This window comes from Leptopilina heterotoma, unplaced genomic scaffold, assembly GCF_015476425.1.
Source record: "Leptopilina heterotoma isolate Lh14 unplaced genomic scaffold, ASM1547642v1 Lhet_6, whole genome shotgun sequence".
In the NCBI taxonomy this organism is placed as follows: domain Eukaryota; kingdom Metazoa; phylum Arthropoda; class Insecta; order Hymenoptera; family Figitidae; genus Leptopilina; species Leptopilina heterotoma.
The window spans coordinates 45,816-66,412 of NW_025111137.1; the positions used below are offsets into that span (position 1 = coordinate 45,816).

Consider the following 20,597-nt stretch of genomic DNA (forward strand, 5'->3'; position numbering starts at 1 on the left):
CAAGGAAAGGTGTCAGTTTTCCCTGGTATCAAAATTCTTTTATCATCCTGCCAACTGAGAGCAATTTTATTTTGTTTGACAGTAAATACTTCATGTTTTTTGCTGCGTATAAAGTGCTGAGATCGGATCAGGTTTTCATTTTCATTGAGAGTATGCTTAAAATCATCGAAACCTATTTTTTTTAAAGTTGAATATTTTACCCCTTTTGCTTTCTTTTTAGCTTCCTCATCACCCCATAACTTGAATGCATATAGTTTTGATCTTAAACCTATAAATTCGTCTACAATTTTACCGTTATTTTCGTCTTTCATAAGACCCAGGATTTTCTTGTTTGCAAGTGGTATATTATAAATGTTGTTTTCAGGATAATCGGATGTGTCGAATTTATGTAAATCTCTTTTAATATAATCATAAAAATTTGGCACTGTAATATGATAAGCAAGACTGTCAGTATCTGTGTAGAGTAATTTTGCAGAATCACTGAAAGTCTCTTTAATGTAATTGTAATGAAAGTCATATGTTATTATTTTTGATATGTCTAGAATAGTGAATCCTATGTAAATTGGTTTGTTAAAGTATACCTTTGTTTTATTCATCTCAATAATGACCATATCTTTATCGAATATGGTGCAACTATGAAAGTTTGGTTGAGCAATCAAATTTTTCGCGCAATACCTTCCCTCCCATTTTGTTATTAATCTAACATCTTTGTGTTTTCTAACATTTTCCATTGTCTTGCCAAATACGGAATTGTTCATTAGCTTGTAAAAATTCTTCTCAAATTCATTACTCGATTTTTTTCGAAGCTCGGTATTTAAATCAATGTAGGGTTTTAACCATTGCTTTTGCTTAAATTTTAAAACTCTATGTATTTTAGTTAATTTCATTCCCAAAGATAAATATAGCTTTAAATTTCTATAGTGAATTGTATAGTTCTTCTTTGGTAATAAATTTGGAATTAATTTAGGGATCGTACATTTTGGGAGAGGAGGTATGAAATGTTCAGGGCATAACGGCAAGTCTTTATGTGAATCATGAAGTTGAGTTAGATAATCTAAATCTACTTCAAGAATATATCCTTCAGGAGAATCATCTGGAATATTCAAGAAAAAGTCATTACTATAATTTTCTAACCATTCAAAATCTGTATATGGCAAACTTTCGCTCATAGAAGCACCATACTGATTATTTATATCGAAATACATGATATAAGATTCTGGTATTAAGGGATTAAAATCTTTTTCCATAAATCTATTATTAGCTTTCGCGTATCTGTTGGAGCATTGTGAAACTCCACCTCTTATTCCCTTTTCAATAAAAAGCAACATTTCCACATCTGTCAACAAATCAAGTTTTATGTCTGTGTACTTGAGCATAGCGTCAAATGCCAGTCCTGGGGCAGTGTAGTAATGTAACGCGTCCAAGTTATAAGTTGTAAAACATGTTTTTCTAAAATTTTCAAAAATGTCGGCAAGTAGTAGAACGTCAGTCTGTAAATACAAGTCAGAGTATTCTCCTATTGTTTTTAAATTAAACGTTTTCCATACATTACAAGCATGTTCATAGTCTTCGTCTGAAATATGAGCGTCATTTAATTTAGAGTAGAAAGAGTCTTTTACTGGCAATTGACCTTCTTCTAATTTCTCCCAGCTACTAACATATTCGTAAGGAAATATTCCTTTTCTTGTCAATAAATTAAACTCGTCCATATTTTTACAATACTTTTTTGTAATTGTTTTCTCATCGTTTTCAAGATAGGAGGATAATTTGTCTAAACTGCTTGGCATAAACCTAAATGAATCCAGAAATCTTAATACTACTTTGGTACCCTTCACATATTTTGAAAATGAAATGTACTTTTCTTTGTTTATTGGTAACAGTTTTATTTCACCCTCAAAAGACGTTGCTAAAGCTTTAATAATGAAATGTGCATCATATCCTGACAAGTTGTGAAAAATTATGGGAACAACATGTGAATCTTTATAATTTACATTGCAACCTTGATGTGCCGGACCACGATATTTTCCCGTGAAATGACAATGATCGCGGTGTTTAATGTCATCTTTTTTAAAAGGTTTTTCACAAATATGACAAACTGTTGCAGTATTAAATTGAATTTGTTGTAAAATAGTTAAATTTTCCATTGGAATAATATTTGTAAAATAAGAATTTGCTTTTTCAGCTAATTGTTTTAATTCTGTCATGAACCAATCAACACAATCTGGACCCCGATATGATTTAAATTCTGAAAGAGATTCATCAAAATTGCAATGTACATAGAAAGCAAAACTTGTCGGGATATGTTTTTGGTATGTTGATGTGTTTGTGTGTGTACTTGCTATAGGTTCTAAGAGACTTTCAGTGTCAGCATACACGACAAAGGGAACACTTTCTTTATTTCTATAGTTTTTAAATTTTAAAATTTTATCCTCTTCTTTAGGCAAAATTACTCGACACTTGTTTATTTTATCACAATCCAATTTATGATTATTAAATGATTTTTCGTGTACAAAATGGCATAAACACCTATCACAAAGTAACATTCTATGACTGTTTTTTGAGATCTGTGAATTTACTAATCGAGATAAATTATTGATTAATGCAAAATGATAAACTTTGTTATTTTGAAAATTATTATCATTATCATCATCGTCTAAATCAATTTCAGTATTTTCAATCATTAACAAATGATAAGTAGGTTCATTTGAGTTGTTTTTACTTAAATAAAGTGGAACAATTTCATTCTTTTTATTACTTTTATCAATTCCATAAACATTAATACTCAGGTTGTTTAATTTTTCAAATTTTGGAATATCGCTGAGAGAAATGGGGAATTCAAAATCATCAAACTTTAAATCAGTATCTTTAAAGTGAGGGTATGAACTTGTAAGGTCATGGTTCTTTTTAGCTGGATAACGTTGGGCAATAATAGACCATAAAAAACAGTATTTATCAAAATTTTTAACATTAATCACAGCTCTTTTCTCAATTATAAACTTTGGCATTCTTATAAAAGTTGAGTACCCAGCCGCAAGAGGGACATATTTATTTATATTAACACTTAAATTTATAATTTCATTTAAAGACCAACCTGACTTTTTTTGTTGAAAATCATCAATCTTAACTAGAAGCTTTTCACGAATTTTATGATCAAACCATTCGTTAAAATTTGTTGATTCTAAAATTTTTGAATTTTTAGTATTGAAATACTTAATATCTTCAATTGCCCTACCCTCTTCTAGAGCACTAAAATTTGCCGCAAGAATAACATTAACTTTCATGTTTCCCTTTTTTTTAAACGCATTTTTTAATCGAGAAATAATCATTTTTTTTGCATCACTAAGAAAACTGTCTATATTTTTATGTTTTAAATTAATAACTACACCTGTTCTAATTCGATTCTCAAAAGCATTCTCTAATTCTTCCCACCTGATCCATCTTTCATCCTTTTTAAATAAACCAGTTCCTGTTCTTCTTAATTTCTTAAACTTTCTGCTGTTTGCTTTCAATAGTCCAATAGTTGACAAAATCTTTCTTTTCTCTCCACATGACACGGATCCATTTCTTAACAATTTATTCAGCAATCTAATGTTCTTTACACTATTATTTATCCAAAAATTTAATTCCTCCGTTGTAGTTTTTTTACGTAATGTTTTAAAAGCATCGTTCATAATTTTCACAAACTCTTTACAATAACTGGAGCTTTTATCAGTTCCCATAACTTTGCTTGCTTTGTTTAATTTATCGAAATTCATTTTTATCACTTGTATTTAAACTGTCAATTTTTCACTACAATGATTAACTCCAATCAGACTAAAATTGAACTTTTAACTATAGCGATTTTTTAAAACGAGATGTTTAAGCGCACTTGAATTTCACTATGCTTTGCTAATAATATGTTCATCAGCCAACTTAAACTGAAGGAATGATTTCGTTTAGAAAAATAGCTCTCTTTATATACACAAGATATGACCTATTTAACCTTGAATTTAATTATAGTTTTCTTAGAATTGCGGTAAGATCAAAAACATTTTTAAGAAAAGTACCGAAAATGTTGACCGGAAGCAATAAATCAAAGATATCATAAACAACAAGTACATGGGAAGAATTCCTTAGATAAGAATCTAATAAACAAGATATCGAATTACATGTAAAACAATAGCTTAAATAAAGACAATAATTCCAAGAAATACATAGGTATCAAATTACATGTGGGAAAAATTCCTTAGATAAATCAAAGACATTATAAACAACAAGTAAATGGTAAAAATTCCTTAGATAAGAATATATCAAATTGCTCAAGCAAAAATTCTAGGAAGTGTGACGCCATATCCATCTCAGCATCATGGTCTGAATCACACCCTCCCCCGTGATGTCATATCCGCCTCAGAATCATAGTCTGAATCGCACCCTCCCCCTGAATCACACCCTCCCCCGTGATGTCATATCCGCCTCAGAATCATGGTCTGAATCGCACCCTCCCCCAAATGGTTTGAGTCTGGGCTAAAAGTGTCGGTGCAGGAATCTGTGAATGACGTCATTTCCGCCCCACACACAATGGTTTGAGTCTTGACTAAATGGTTTGAGTCTGGGCTAAAAGTGTCGGTAACATGTCGGTGCAGGGATCTCTAGTTAGAACCGGCACTGCTTATCTACTATTTTTCTTTTTGGAAAACGCCAGGCAATAAATTTTTAAGAATACTGTGCATTTTTTAAATTTCTATTTGTTTAAATAAATTATTATTATTGTTATTAATTACTAACTTGTTACATATTGTACCTATAGAGAGGTGTATTTGTTTCTAATTTTGCAATTTACCGGACCTTGCATAAATACCAATGCAGATTTAAAACATAATTTAAAAAATGTACAGTATTCTTACAAATTTATTGCCTGGCATTTTTCAAAAAGAAAAATTGAATTCAGTTAAAATTTACGAATTGTAGGTAATTTTGAACATTAGTTTGTATGTTGAGTATAGCCTGAAAATGCGCTTTTAACGATTGCGCGCAAGGACAAAAAATTCAATATCTCCTAAAGTTTCAGACCCTCCATTAATTTTTTTTTTGGAAAATACTCGTGAAATTAGTATAGGAATCGAATCATTGTTATTAAAAGCAAAAAAAATTGCACTTTTTAAAAAATTGTTTATTTAAAAATTATTTTTTAACCCTTTAATGGCCAAGTTTTTTGCCGTTATTATAATTGTACAATGTTTAGTAAATTCGATTATTCTATTATTCAATATGAGAAAACAGTTTTTTTAACATGTTCGACCCCTTAAAACCACCCCTAACGTATATTAGGTACTACCCAAAAAAATTGATAATTAATCTAGGTGATAAATTAAATATTTTTTAGCTCCTGTCTGCTTTATAATTATTTATAAATATTCTCTGGTTGTTCAAAAATGAAAAATAATTATAAATAACCACTTGAACACCACCCTCCAAGTCAAATAGCCACCCCTGGACGATAATAGTTTTTGTTAATATTTAAAAAAAATCGATACATTTTAAATGCATCTAAATTATAAAAAAGTGTTTCTAAGTGACACAAATATGGATAATAATCACACCCCCTTAGAAACACCCCCCTTAGAACCCACCCCTATTTCATAATTATTCTTACATACTGTCAATAGTTTTGAACAATTAAAAAAATAATTTTCATTGATTCTATACGTTTCGAAAATACGAAAAAATATTTTTATGATGACTAGGTAATGATAGTAAATATAAACTAAAAAAATAACACAGATATGGATAATATTAATAAGTACCCCCGTCAAAACCACCCCTATTGCATAACAAGATTCAGGCGAATCTGCTAATTTTTTATTTTTATGTCCGCCATATTGGATCTGCCATTTTGAATTTTTAAAAACTGACATCGGATTCGTAATAAGCGACCCCGAAATCCCCGGGTCACAAATTTTATGCGAATTTGGTAGATTTTTAAATTTATCGTCCGCCATATTGGATCCGCCATTTTGAATTTTTAAAAACTGACATCGGATTCGTAATCAGCGACCCCAAAAACCCCCGAGTAACAATTTTTAGACGAATCTGATGAGTTTTTAATTTATCGTCCGCCATATTGGATCCGCCATTATGAATTTTTGAAAACTAACATCGGATTCGTAAACAGCGATCCCGAAAACCCCCAAGTAACAAATTTTAGTCGAATTTGATAGATTTTTAAATTGTTTCGTTTTTTGGGGTAGTTTTCATTAATTTTTTTTACCCTGAGGTAAAATTTTGTTATTAATTTTTTTTCACAAAGTTTACAATATTCTAAAACATATTTTACTTTGAAAGCCGAAAAAAAAAATTTTTTCTTGAATTTATACCTTTTTAATTTTTGTCATTAAAAATTTTTTTTTTCAAATTTTTTGTGTCAGCAGGAGGTATAAGCTAACATATATCATAGTCAGTTTCTCAAAATTATCACTTACGTTAAAGAAATTTCAGTTTTACCAAAGTGCAATTTTATGATTTTTAAAAATGTTGGGGAATTGTGGGCCACTGCCTAAATTGAGTTCAAAATAAAAAATAACGATAAAATATATTTATTACATGGTTAGAAATATTAAAAATGTTTAATTACTAGTTTAAAATTCGAAAAGAAAAAGTAAGAAAATAAAATTAATCACAATCACAATTAATTAATTACAAATTTTTAAGTAAACAGCTTTATCGCATGAATCGCAATGAAACGAATGGTTTTTGTTAAATTACTATAACTATGAGTGATTTTAATAATATTTGCAATTAAATCTCCAAAAACAAGCAATAAATACTACCCCTAAAAAAAGTGGCCCACAATTCCCCAAATGCTTCATTTTACAAAAAGCTTTGTATTATTTATTCATTTTAATTTGATGCAAAGTTTTTTTTAGACTCAAAGTACCAATCCCACACAATAATTAAAATAATATTTTTCATAATTTATTCTTGAAAATCCTTGTAAAAACAATAAAAACATGAAGGTCCAAAATAAATATTTGAATGCAATTTTTCAGGTGATTTTTGTTTACGGTTTATATGTAATTATAAAGCGTTGTAAAGTAATGAAATGCTAATAAAAAATTTACTTTGGATGAACAAAAGAAAATAAAAAAAATTGGATGATCAAACTTATAAATATTATTAAATAATTGAGGTGGCCCACAATTCCCCAATCTCCCCTAGTATTTTGGAAAATGGTATTCATATGTAGTTGTTACTCTCGCTCACCCCTTGAAAATGAGACCTTAGCGGAGTTGATCCGTTAAGTTTTAAGACAGTTATGATTTTTTGAAGGAGGTGGTACGTATGTGTACCACTGGCCCTTAAAGGGTGAAATAATTTGTTTAAAAAAAATTTTTTTTATAAACTGTTTTCTTAAATTGTCTGTAAATAATAAACATTTCCTGAAAATTTCATTTATTTTTCTTTGAGATATATCATTTTCAAAATTAAAAAAAAAATTTAAAAACCTCGTAAATCCAATATTTTTCGAAATCAATTTTGGGCTTTTTATTGGCATGTATTCCACTTCAAAATTTCGAAGTTTCAACAAAATCGAATAAGTAGGGGACAACTTTGATTTTTTAGGCATGAACCTACCCACGTACAAAACAAAAAATTTGGTGGAATTATAATGACGTTTTTTATTGAAATAGGGAGTTTTAAAAATTTGTAAACTTGTGATTTATTTCACTTAGGGTGTCAACTTCAATATTCCGATGTGAAAAAGGATTTTAAATCTTACATAAATTTATTATAAACAATTTTGGTTGTGAATATCATGTGAGTGAACTGTGAAGAACTGTGAATATCACAGTGAGTGCGGTATCATTGAACCACCCGAAAAAGCATAGAATTTTTAATTTTAAGAGTGGTAAAGTTGTCTGCTCTATGTACTAATTAGTAAGAAAAATACTGAAAGACATGCTTTCATCACATTTGTCAACGTGATAAACTTAAACTGTCACTATTGTTACGTAACCTGACATCAAAATATATTAATCTCCTGTATTAACAAATAATACCTATTTTACAAATTTTCTATTTTTTTGAGTAGAAAATAAGACATTTTACAATGTGTAAGTGGAAATATTATTTTTGAAGTAAATTGTAGTGTTTTATTAGAGGTGGTTCAATGTAGACACACATCCTTCAAAATAAGAAAAGTGTAACTGGTTAGAAAAAAATTAAATTTAATTATTTAATCATAATATTTTTTGTTCGTAACGTGTGTATTAACTAAAGGAGTACTTCAGTTTTTGATGTTCTAAAAAGAATAATTTATTTTCAACACACAATAACTATTCCGGCAAATGCCACTATAGTGAAACCTGTCAACTTGGTTTTTAAAATTTGATTACAGTAAACAATCCTTAAAAAATTAATTTATGTATAATTTAATTTTGTCAAATTTTTATAATATTCTAGAACTAAGTGAAAATAATTCTTGTTGTACATTTTTAAATACAAAAAAAAAATTTAAATAGAGTTCCTAGTTTCTACTACTATATCAGGAAAATTTTGTCATGGCGCAAGAGTTGGAACAACAATTTAAAAAAATTGTTTAGTTTTGATTGCTTTAAAAATTATTTTTTGTATATTGGACAGGATTTCTTGGCGCAAAAAATTCTACTATACTTATTTTAAATTATTTAGTTTCGAATGCTTTAAAACTTTTCTACTGAATTGGATAAGATTTTTTGGCCCAATACACCTAGAGAAATGGTACATTTGGCTCAGAAATAACTAGACTTTTTATTTGTTCCAAATAAATTTTATTTGGCTCAAATATGTTTTATTTATGTCGAATAAAATTTTTATTTAAAAGAAATAAAAAGTCTAGTTGGTTCTGAGACAAATATACGTTTATTTAACTCAAATAAAATATATTTGGTTTAAATAATAATTTTCTCCGGGTGTAGTTTTAATAATTTAGAGAAATTTTTTAGTTTCGAATAATTAAAAAAATTACTTCTGAATTAGATAAGATTTCTTGCCTCAAGAATTTCAATAATTTTTTTAAATTCTTTGGTTTCGAAAATTTCAAAGCTCACTTTCATTATTAGACAAGCTTTTTGGCTCAAGAGATCCACTTCTTATATAAAATTGCTGGATTTCGAATATGTTAAAGATAATTTTCTTTACTAGACAAGATTTCTTGGCTTAAAAAAAATAATTTGAAAAATTGTCTGGTTTTGAATACTTCAAAGTTAAATTTCTTTTTTAGTTAAGATTTCCTAGTGCAAAAAAGTTATTTTAAAGTTTTTTCTTTTGGATAAGATTTTGTTTAGAGGAGAAATAGACAAAAAATTCATATATGTACCTTAATTTCTGATTAAAAGAAAACAAATATTTTTACCGAGTTTTTAAAGATACAAATTTTCGGAGTCATATAGGAAAAGAGAAGTAAAAGCAAATATAAAGGAATATGAAATGTTTTTATTTTATTTTTAAATAATTAACAATTTTAAGGCAGCAAATCACCTTTTTTTATATAAAGTGTTTTTTTTTGTTCTCTTGTGCTTAAAGGCACATAAACAATACACATGTATACTTTAATCATATGTATATTATTCACAAAAAAAGTATTCATTAAAAAGCCACGTATATAATAAAATTCGTACAAAATCATTTGTATAACAAAAACAGAAAAGTACGTCTAACATTGAGTATCTAAGCACTTTCCACAGCGCAAGTCTTGATTTTCTTTTTTTTCATTGACCATTTTCATAAAAATCTAAAAACTACATACACATACATTCTCTGAGTATATACCATCTAATTATCGCATTTTTCTTACACACTAACTATCTACATTCATTTTTTACTTTTTTTCTTTTAAAAACTAATATTGGCCTTCATGAATTGTATTTTGAGGTTTCATTTTTATAAATGTCGCTGACGGTCGTTTTTACAATGCGACCAAAAATTTTATCAAAATATTATCTTTTTTTCGTTTTTATTTTCTTCTATCACAGCGTCTACCACTCGGGCGAATAATGTAAATTAAACAAAAAAAAATTCACAAATTTTCTAAAATGAATTAGAATTTTTAAAAATACAAAATGCAAGATGGTTTTTTGGGTTCAGTGAGAACCTTAAGGCACAGTGTGAAGCCACAATTCGTGTGAAATTTTTTCATTTTTAATATCTAGATCATTTTATTTCTCTAACTCGTTTATCAGAAATTTATTTAGTAACCGGGATTTTGAATTTAAATTTTAAAAATTATAATTACTGTGCAAAACTGATTACTTTTGTCAAATTGATTAGTATATTTTGATATCCATTTGATTTGATAACCTTTTAATCCATTTGATTAGTGATAAATCGTAAGAGAGATAATAATCCCACCGCTGTCACCAAAAAGTTGATAATTTTTTAAGTAATCAGATAGCAATTTAATTCCACATGGGAATTAAAGGAGAATTTATTTTCCAAAATGATCAGCAAGAATATCTACTATTAAATCTATAATTTAAAATGTATTTTATTTTGGAATATAAAAATTTCGGATTTTGGATATCAAAATTAATATCTAACCAACGTCTTCAGTTTGCAAATTTCACACGAGTTCTTTAACCCTAAACTCCCTAATTGTGGTCTTTTGGTTCCAAAGAAGTCGATTTATGTTGACGTATTTTTTTTGACAATTTAGAAATTTTTTAGTACATTTTTACTTTTTTCAATTTTTTTACCACATTTTTCGAGATATCAAAAAACGAAGAAAATGCATCGTATTAAACTTTTTCTTGAATAAATAGAAACGTTTCTTGAACGAAATAATTTTGGGGTAGTTTAGTACCCCAATAACGTCTTTGTTTTGCAGTAACGTCTGAGTTTGCTATATTAGAGAGTCTAGGATTAGCAATTATTGTCTACTGAATCATTTGCAAATAACGATTTTCTTCGAGCAAAGAGCTGAGAGAAGATGTCATGTCATTGACGATCATATTAGCACTTGCTGGAAGAGGCTGCGGTAACGACATGGGATGGGTGGAGCTGGAGACACTTGCTTCATGAACTTGAGCAGTACCAGACCAATTTCTACATTGTTGAACATATTCAAGAGTCCTTCGATATGAATCCTGTCTCATTCCCTGCGGTGGTTTCATTGGAGATCCCTGTTGTGATTGACTGATATCCCTGCATTGAATTTCTTGTGTATTTCCAGACTGATTGTGATAACACTGATCGGCGCCATAATCCCATTGACATCCGTTTGTACAGTTGTAACGCGATGGATCATTAGTTTGCCCATGGCATCCATGAGAGCAGAATTGAACATGACAGTTATTTTCAGAGCAACCTCTTACTTCCTTAGGAGCATTGATTGCCGGTACTGTAAGATTGGAGCGATTTGGATGAGGACAGTTACCGACAATTTGGGGACAGGGAGATGTTTGCATTCGTTGTGGCGATTGAACACTCGTCATTAATGAATCCCGATTCATTGATTGTTTTTGATTGACGAGTCCCGATGGTGAACAGACGGGACCGACTCGATGGCACTGTTCCACAACTGTCATGGGTTGAACTGATGTTGGTGGTTTTGGAATATGTCTGTGCGGTTCGGAAATGTGCATCTGCTGATGGCATTGATCACTGGCGGGCGACATAGCGCATTGATTGTGGACCATGTTGCTAGGGATGGGTCGATGGTTTTGTAGTTGTTGGTCAGGGCAATGGGGTGAGAGAGGTTGGCAAGGTAGTGGACCACCAACTGGTCTGGACATATGTGCCGCTGAACAAGATTGTGGGGTTTGGGTGTGTAATGGAGAACAGGGTTGAGTGTTCATTTGTTGATTGTTGCAGTTGACGTTCGCTTGACCCTGACAGTAGCCTGGATAGAAGGCGTGATCGTTGTTTTGAGTGCAGTTTCTACTTAATTGAGCAGTGTTGTTTTGAAGATTTTGCTGTGCTTGTTGAGGGGGAAGAGCACCAGCCGCTGGGGAGTTAATTGGCTGATCGCTGATGTGGCTCGGTGCATAATGAGATCCTGGCGACATTACTTGAACAGATCCTGGACTAGCGATTTGTGAGGAACAATTTTGAGAGGGGAAATTTTGTGGTGGACAATAGGATTGTTGGGCAATGCGGGAATTTTGACATTGGTTGTAGGAGGAGGTGTTTCCGTAGTCGGAGCAATTTTGTTGTTGATTCGATTGTTGGGACATGTAGCAACGGGATATTTGATGCTGTTGATTGTAATTACAAGTTTGTTGTTGTCGTTGACAATGGAGTGGGTTTGTACAGATTGGAGAACGACAATTCGGTAGGGGACTTCCTCGATAACTGATTTGATTTCCACCCGCTTGGACTTGATTTAGATACTGTAGGAATTCGTCTGGCATGACGAGTTTATTCTCCACCATTTCTCCCTCGCCGACCTCGTCTAGAATTACTTCCTGATTGGGATGCAGTTCTGGTAATTGGGCTGATCTTGGTCTTGGAGGCATGGGTGGCGAGACTCTTTGTCCTAACTGCCTGGCGGGTTCGGACATTCGTCGATCTGCTGACGGTTGTTGAAAGTGACTCGTTGACATCCAGTCACTGGTAATACCCTGAGGACCCTGTAGAAGTATGTGAATGTTAGTTTCATCTAAAAAAATTATTTGCTAGTAAGTAATTAGTTGTTAGTAAGCTGTAAGTATACGAACCTGGAGTGACATGTTCTGGGTTTGGACGACTAAATTGCTGGTGGAGTAGGGTCCTTGAAGATGTACCGCAGGATTCATTCGACTGGAGGCTGTGCTCATTTGACTACTTCTCCTAGAAGTACCGGGACTGATGGGATCATAGAAACTTCCAGGTCCCATGGTTCCAATTCTGCCCATAACACTAACTCCACTAGCCTGGCTACTTCTTCTGCTACTGAAGTCTGTGGATTTCATGCTTCCGTAATAAGTACTGACAGTGCTGTTGCTGTCCCTTCGCGGCTCACTTAGGGGTTGCAGTCTCAATTGCAAGTCAGATAGACTCGTTTGTCTATTGGGTGCGCCCTCCATTTTGAGATCAGTGATTCTCTTGTTTAGGTCACCAATATTTCCCTGGGGTTCCATTAGTCCGCGGCTTCCTCTGATGCCTCCGGATGATATCTGGGAAATTGATGATGGTTTCGAACTCAATCTTCCCTTCAAACGGTTCCTTGAAAGGGGCTGAAGTTGTTGAACCTCGAGACCGCCAACCATAGCCCGAAGAGCGACTGGAAGATCAGCGATGTCCAGATCTTCTGGTTCTTCATTAAACGGCTCTTCGGCAAAGACGACTCCATCGGCGGACACTGGACCGATATTTACTCCATTCGAGTCTTCATTGCAGGTGGCTACGTGAAGAGGACTTCCTTGTTGTTGCATCATACTCGGAGGACTGTTGGCTTCACTTTCAGACTTGATGCTCGGACTCGATAAACTCGGAGTCTTGGGATGAAGATAGTCACTTCTGCTTGGACTGCTCTGACCTCCCATTCCAGGTTCATCACTTCCAGTTCCATCACCACCTCCTCCATTACCACCGCCACCACTTCCACCACCACTCGATCCACTTCCACTCCCGCCCTTGTGCTTCTTGTTCGCATAGAACTCTGCTCCATGAACTGTCTTGACGTGCTTTCGCAGGGATGACGGATCTGTATATCTCTTCGAACAACCTGGTGCCTTACAGACATACGGTTTCTGAAAAAGATTTCATTTTAATTCTCTTTCCGTTTACTACTCCGGGAAATTACATTGAAAGGAATTTCCACTCACCTCATTAGAATGTGTTCTGTTCTGATGTTTGGCTCTATCGCTGGCGTTGCTAAACGCTTTCTGACAATGAGGATATTCACAGGTGTACGGTTTCTCACCGGTATGAGATCGTAAATGCGTCTTTAGGTTCTCTAACCTCGAGTACGCCTTGAAACAGCCTTCGAACTACAAAAGAAGAAGAAGAAATAAGATTTCCAAGTTCAACTCCTAAAATTAATTTTCATCATCTGATACTGATCATCATTGCTGATACTTACAGTACATTTGTGTGGCTTTTCTCCTGTATGCCTTCTCATATGAACAACCAACATGTATTGAGCCTTGAACGGTTTTTCCTTCCTGGAACAATCTTCCCATCCACAAACGAAGCTCTTTTTGTTCGCATGGATATGATCGTTATTGATGTGCTTAACTAGTTCGTCCTGTTGAAATAAATCCACGTTAGAAAACCCCGAAAAGATTATCAGATTTTAATCAGATGTAAAAAAGTTATTTTTCAAAAGAAAAATTCAGCGAATTATGACAATTACCTGCGATGGAAACTCTTGACCACAATCCCTCCAATGACAATTGGTTTCAATAAAATCACCGGGTTCATCACGAAGGTCTTCACTTGGACTGTTACCTTGAGGATGACTTGGAGGTATCGTCGTCGTGGTAGTTGTTGTCGTGGCTGGCTCTTTCTTCACCTTTGTCGATGTCCTTCGACTCGATGTATCAGCCTCAGCGGTGATGGATCTACTCGAGACATCTGATGCTTTTCTACACGAATCCACATTCTGGAAAAAAAAAGTTGAGAAATTATTTGGAATGAAGATTTTAAATTGAAGATTTTATAGAATAAAGATTCAATTAAAATCGGATATAATTCTTAAAAATAGTCTAAATATAGTCTTGTATTATTGGATCGCTTTTTTGGGTAATTTTTCTAAAAGGAGAAATGTTATTGATATTTACAAACTATCGTAAAACATTAAAGAAGTCGAGTTCCCTGATATAGACGTAACTCCGGATACCCGTCTGAACGCGTGCACGTGCAAGTACGTGACTCCCCGCTACGCCCCTGGCAAAGAGCCTTTTTGCATTTTTCTTTCTCTTTTTCTACCCTCCCTCTATCAAGAGACAAACACAGACCCAAGCTTTAGATTTCTCTCTCTCCTTCTTCACTCGCGTGTTTTGTTTTTCCTTCTATAACCCCTCCATCACTTCATTCTCCCTACCATTTCTCATACCTGTGGCGAGCACAACAGTGCACACCATACTGAAAAGTATGCAGAAGCATCCACAACTCTAATGCCAAAAGGAGAGTAAAGGAGCGAAGTACAAGCCGATACAATCGGACTCGAGGCAGAGAGATGAACGAAGAAATAGGGGGTGGGGAGGGATTTACGAAAGGTTCTGAGATAAAAAATGAAAACGCCGCCGCGGATGTAAATAAATCAGGATGAAAAGAAAAAAGGAATTGTATGAAGACTGAAGCGAAATAATGTGCACGAGATTGGTTGTAACCCGAGGACTGTGCATAGTAACCCAATCCGTTTCAAAGAGGACCAAAAAGCAAAGTTCGAAGAACATTTTTTTTCGCAAAAGAATAAGTGAAGCGAAACAGTAGAACTGCAAAAAAAGAGAGAAAAACATGCCAACAGCATTTTGAAACGATTATTCAATATTATTTGTTTGTAATCTTTCTGTTTAGTTAGTCAACACTTGTCTCACTCGTCCACCTGTTTGGATTTATGCTTGTATTTTGCAAACAAGTTTATTTTCCCATCGTCTTAATGTTTTATTGATGCAATAATTTATCTCTTGTTTAATTTTTTGTAATAATTACAATTTCTTATTTTAAACAAAGTTTTGTTTTCTAGACTCTGTAATTGACAAAAATGCGCGCGCATTTTGTGGAAAAACCGTTGACCAATGAAACTTGGGTAAGGGGATGCGCGCGAATTTTCTGCAGGGGTTCTCAATTAGAAATTTATTTAAACTGAACTTAGAGATTTTTTTCAAATACTTACTTCGCTTTTGGTGGGTACTCCTCCAGCGTGGTTTGCGATGGCGGTCGTTCCCGTGGAATGTGGTGACACTGGGAAGAGCTGGGTGTGCGGACTGAGATTATGAGAATGACCATGTGAATGGACGTGGGGATGAGGATGGGAATGTGAATGTGGGTGTGAATGCCCATGGGGATGAGTGGCTTGTGCCGGTGGCGGTGGTGGAGGATGGGGTGGTTGTAAGGGATGAGCGTGTGGCAAAAGAGCCGCGGCAGCAGCGCTTCGCAACAGGTGAGCTTGCAATTGTTGAAGATGCGGTGTCATTCCAGGATGCATTCCCAGAGCTGGACTCATAGCTGCAACAAAAGGAATCAAACTTTACCACCAAATCTTTATTCTCCCTTTTCATTATTATCTTTATCTTTATTCTTTATATATTCGTTTATCATCATGAATAAAAATCATTCCAAAGAACTCGAAAATTAAAAAAAAAATTACAACTTCGGAATATTTGTAAGATTCGAAGAATCGATAAGTATACATGCAGAAGGTGTAATAATAAATTTTTCAATTAATAGTCTTCAAGGAGTCAGCCAACTTCCGGCAAGTGAACAGAATAAGAATTGAATTCTCCCTAAGAAACTTTTTCATACTTCATTTTGGTTGGAGAAAAATAATTTTTTTACCCCCAACGAGAAAATGTTGCACATTTATTTTTGAGACCAAAATAATTTATTTATCCAGAAGGCAGTTAAAATTGTGGAATATTTTTGAACCCGTTTAACAAAATGATGGTACACGCTCGTTACAACTTGTGAATTGAGAATGAAGACTACGGTTAACAAGTCACGCCCTCACGTTCGCCATTTGAATTCTAATTCCTTGATTACATTGATTTCATCGCAAAAGTAAACCTTCTAAAACAAATATGCACTTGGTCAGTTTATAGTTAAGAAATTAATAAAAATCTTGAGTTGTTTTCAAAGTAGTGCATTATTTAAATGAAGTGAAGAAACGTCCTTGAATCACACCTGCTGATCAATTAATGTATTCCTTATTGTTCTGTTATGAAACGATTCCCATCAAGTTCAAGGTCTGAACTGTTTTTTGTTTCTACTCTGCTATGAATTTTGAATAAAAAATTTCCAAATCAAATTTAATTTTCTAAAATGAAAATATGAAAGTTTAAATTTGGAGGAAAATTTTTCTAATTCGGCATTGTCTAATATCTACTTTATCGACTGTACACAGAGTGGAAACTTGGAAAAAGGAAGCTTACCTGCTGAAAGATGTCCATAACTACCGCTTGCGCTGCTACTTCGCGACCCATTAACTATGGACGCTAAACTATTTGGACTGATCCTAATCATACTGTCGATGTCGAAGCGATCCGAATATGGAGAACTACTCAAAGCTCTTTTACGACTCGCCCTTATTGCTGATGCTCGTGGACTTCCCAGTCTTGAACCTGTAAATTAAAGAATTAAATTTTACTTTTCAGAAGTTTGACTTATAATTATTTTTTGATTAACGAATTTTAATTTGTATATTTTCGAATTATAATCTAAACAATAATTGATGCCTAGCGTGACGTCCTTAAACTAGATAAATTGTCATCGAAATGCCACCTAGCGTAGCGTCCTGGAACTCCAAATTCCAAGAAATTGTCGCTTCAACGCCGCCAAGCTTTCCAGCTTTCAAATATTGAATTTTTCTATCAATTCCCACAACTTCAAAAATTGTCAATCTCTCAACAATACGAGAACTCGTAATCAAATCTCGTTATTCTTCCCCCCTCATCAGAGAATTGAAAATTGAATAAGACCTGTGACCTAAACGTTTTAACAGCAATTTGCCATTGACCGCAGGTAACCGACGTAATACAGGAACCATCGTACTCGTTTTCTTAAGTTCACCACACAATCTGAAGCACTCTCATATTGCAGAATGAAAAGAGTACTCAAATTGAGAATAATCCCCGCTTTAAGAACACATATGGCTGGTAGAAATAATTGTCCTTTTTTTCCCTTTTGCACATATAAGCGAACACGGAGAAGTGCCTGTTCGCGTTTTAACCGAGGAACTTCTTCGTTCTCAGTTTTCACCCGGCTGACCACACCATCAAGAGGACGCAAACAGTATAGAGTTACTCACATCAGTGAGTTCTCCTTTACTTTGAAAGAATTTGTTCTTTTTTCTTTTATCATCATCATCGAACCTATTACTTGGCCAATGGCCGCTTAACCAATTCGTTGAGCGATCAAATTTGCTGTGGTCACTCCAAAAAACGAGCGGCAACCTTTTAACACCGCAAAAATTTTCGAGACTTGACTTTTATTATAATAAAGAAGAATACGAAGAAGAAGGGTGATAAGTCTGGGTTAAAAAACATTGTGTGGTAAACCGCACCCAAGTTTACCACATTTTCTCTTTTTGATTTAACGGGTATTACTTTGTTGTACATAAGACGTCAATTATCCAATTTGTAACTTGGTATTTAATGTTTATGAATTTTTTATTTTATTAGAAGAGTAGAAAAAAGTCCATAAAGTATTTAAAATCTTTTAACTGTAATTCCCTTGTGTCTTTAAATGACTGTCGAAGGATTGCACTCAACGCCTTGTTCTTGAGTCTCGATCCCGTTCTGTTTTTCTCAAACCGAACATAAGATTGAGACATGTAAATTGGTACCTACGATCGGTTGCTTCGATCGTCTCGAAGCGTGCTACTCCGGGTGCATTCCAAAGATGTATAGGCTCATTCAAAAGTAAGGAAAAATTCCCTTGACTAAAATTTAGGGATAATTTTCTTTTCTGACGATTTTTGACTGAATTCAAAAGAGGGAATAATTGGAAAGAATTTAATCATGGAGAAAAATTGGGGAAGGGAATTTAGAAGGGGTATTTGGGTGGCAAGAAAGGCAAATCTACTGACGATGAAATGTGAGACAACCTGTAGGGTAGGCGTTAAGGTGTTAATGAGGTCGTGTCGCTCCGAGTCGATTCAATTATGCGGCAGTGGTACCGGCTAACGAGCTGCCCCGTCTAACCCTTCCTTCGTAATCGTCTCTTGTAGCTACTGCAACAACTACCTCTCTCTCCCTTTTCATCCGTATCTCAGTCTCTCTTTCATGTCCCTCGGTCCAACCTTGCTCTGTTCTCACCATTTTCTTTAGATATCTATCGATGTCTGTCCTCTTTGTCTCTTATATTTCACTCTAATACCTTATATTCAACATCCGTTTTCACGATTCGAAACAATCGTTCAAACTCCAAAAAGAGAATTCTATATACTTATTGAAAAAATCAACTTGTAGAAAACTTACCATCAATGGAAAATGGAAATTCCGATGAAGCAATTGTGCTACCAGGACCAGCAGCGTGCAAAAGGTATTCCGGTCCCAGACCACCCAGTCCTGAAAAGAAATTTTAATTATTGTTTGTCATTTCAATGTTTCCGGGTATAACACTTTTTTTACAGGAGACAATAAGTGAGTGCGGAAAAAAAATTGAATTGACAAATCAGAACGTAATTCTAGAGGATAAACACGTGGTTCAATGGAAATTATCGATAGGACCAAAAGAAAAAAAACATCCGCCGGAAATGCGGGCACTCTTTGACGATGCTTCTTTTTACAAAGCATACGAGCATCCGCCCGTATGAATAGCCATCTAGGCACACCAGGACAGTGAATTGAGTGTACGCGGAAGTTTTAAGATTCAGATGAAAATTGGGGCCGATGGCAAAAAGTTTGAGCATTCTTGTCTAGTAAAATCATTACCCAAGTATTTCCGGATGGGCAAAAGTTTTTGCTACATAAATCCAAGGATTTCAATCTACCTAGTCACCATTTTTTTGTAATATGGACAATACCTTGTTTTTAATTCTTTCGGTATTTTGGAATTTGTCAGTTTGAATCGGACTAAGAAAATGATCTCCGATTGTTGGCTAAAAGATTTTTAACAGCAATGGATTTTACAGGATACCTAAAAGATGACCTGTTCGTATCCGGAAATTAGGATATCTATTGGATGCCCTTAAGATATCTCAAGATGTTCCAAGGACAACCTACTGATAACCTGAATATCTGGATGCTATTAAGGATGTTAAGAATATCCCTGGGAGTGATATCCGAACTGCCGCAAGCAAATGGACAAACCAAGAACGCCCCAAGGTTATCCGGAAATATCCACTACTTGAGGATTAGTTAATATTTAATTATTTGCTCAAATTGTTTGAAATAGTTGGTCAATTACCGTGTAAGGAGGCGTTGGGACTGTGCGTGGACGCTTGGAGCTGGTGATAAAGGTGGTCCATGTAGTTGAGCCGATAGGCTGGATGGAGAGCCGTGTGCTCCGATAGGGGGTGACTTCTACGCAAGAAATCCCCACTCGAAGTCGTATTTCCAGTGGCCCCTTCACCACCTCCTCCACCCCCACCGCCACTACCTGGCCCGCCACTGTCTCCGCCGTTTCCGCCACCTCCAGTGTTACCACCCCCGTTACCACCTCCAGGACTTCCTAGTGCCGTGGTACTTCCGGACAATCTGCAAAAATACAAAAGAGACGCATGGTTAGAAATTTGTTGTCCCACTTGTTCAATTTAAAATGTAGGACATGATTAAATTGCAATTATTACAATTATAATAAATTAACTGTAATTAATTAATACCCTAACAGCATTGGGTTAACAAGGGACCCTAACAACATTTTATTATCATCTGTGGGAGGTTCTAGGGATATTTTTTCATCAGGTGGTTTGGGAATCTCTGGGCTGTCCCAGGGACATTCGCGAATGTCTACGCGTATACATATTTTGAACAGCCGCATCATGGAAATTTTCAAAC

At 34.2% G+C, this 20,597-nt stretch overlaps 1 protein-coding gene across 1 annotated transcript in view; it reads right to left on the reverse strand.

Annotated features, from left to right (window-relative positions):
* Positions 1 to 9,430: 9,430 nt before the first annotated feature.
* The window catches only part of LOC122509143 (transcriptional activator cubitus interruptus), a 71,991-nt gene continuing 60,824 nt past the window's right edge, over positions 9,431 to 20,597 (reverse strand). The window contains exons 2-10 of the mRNA XM_043622956.1: positions 20,008 to 20,297; positions 19,077 to 19,166; positions 17,031 to 17,219; positions 15,776 to 16,107; positions 14,291 to 14,539; positions 14,018 to 14,182; positions 13,761 to 13,925; positions 12,672 to 13,685; positions 9,431 to 12,584 (exon numbers count right to left, since the gene is read on the reverse strand). Coding sequence (XP_043478891.1) covers positions 10,890 to 12,584; positions 12,672 to 13,685; positions 13,761 to 13,925; positions 14,018 to 14,182; positions 14,291 to 14,539; positions 15,776 to 16,107; positions 17,031 to 17,219; positions 19,077 to 19,166; positions 20,008 to 20,297 — 4,189 coding nt within the window. The 3' untranslated portion in view covers positions 9,431 to 10,889. The remainder of the gene's footprint in view (positions 12,585 to 12,671; positions 13,686 to 13,760; positions 13,926 to 14,017; positions 14,183 to 14,290; positions 14,540 to 15,775; positions 16,108 to 17,030; positions 17,220 to 19,076; positions 19,167 to 20,007; positions 20,298 to 20,597) is intronic.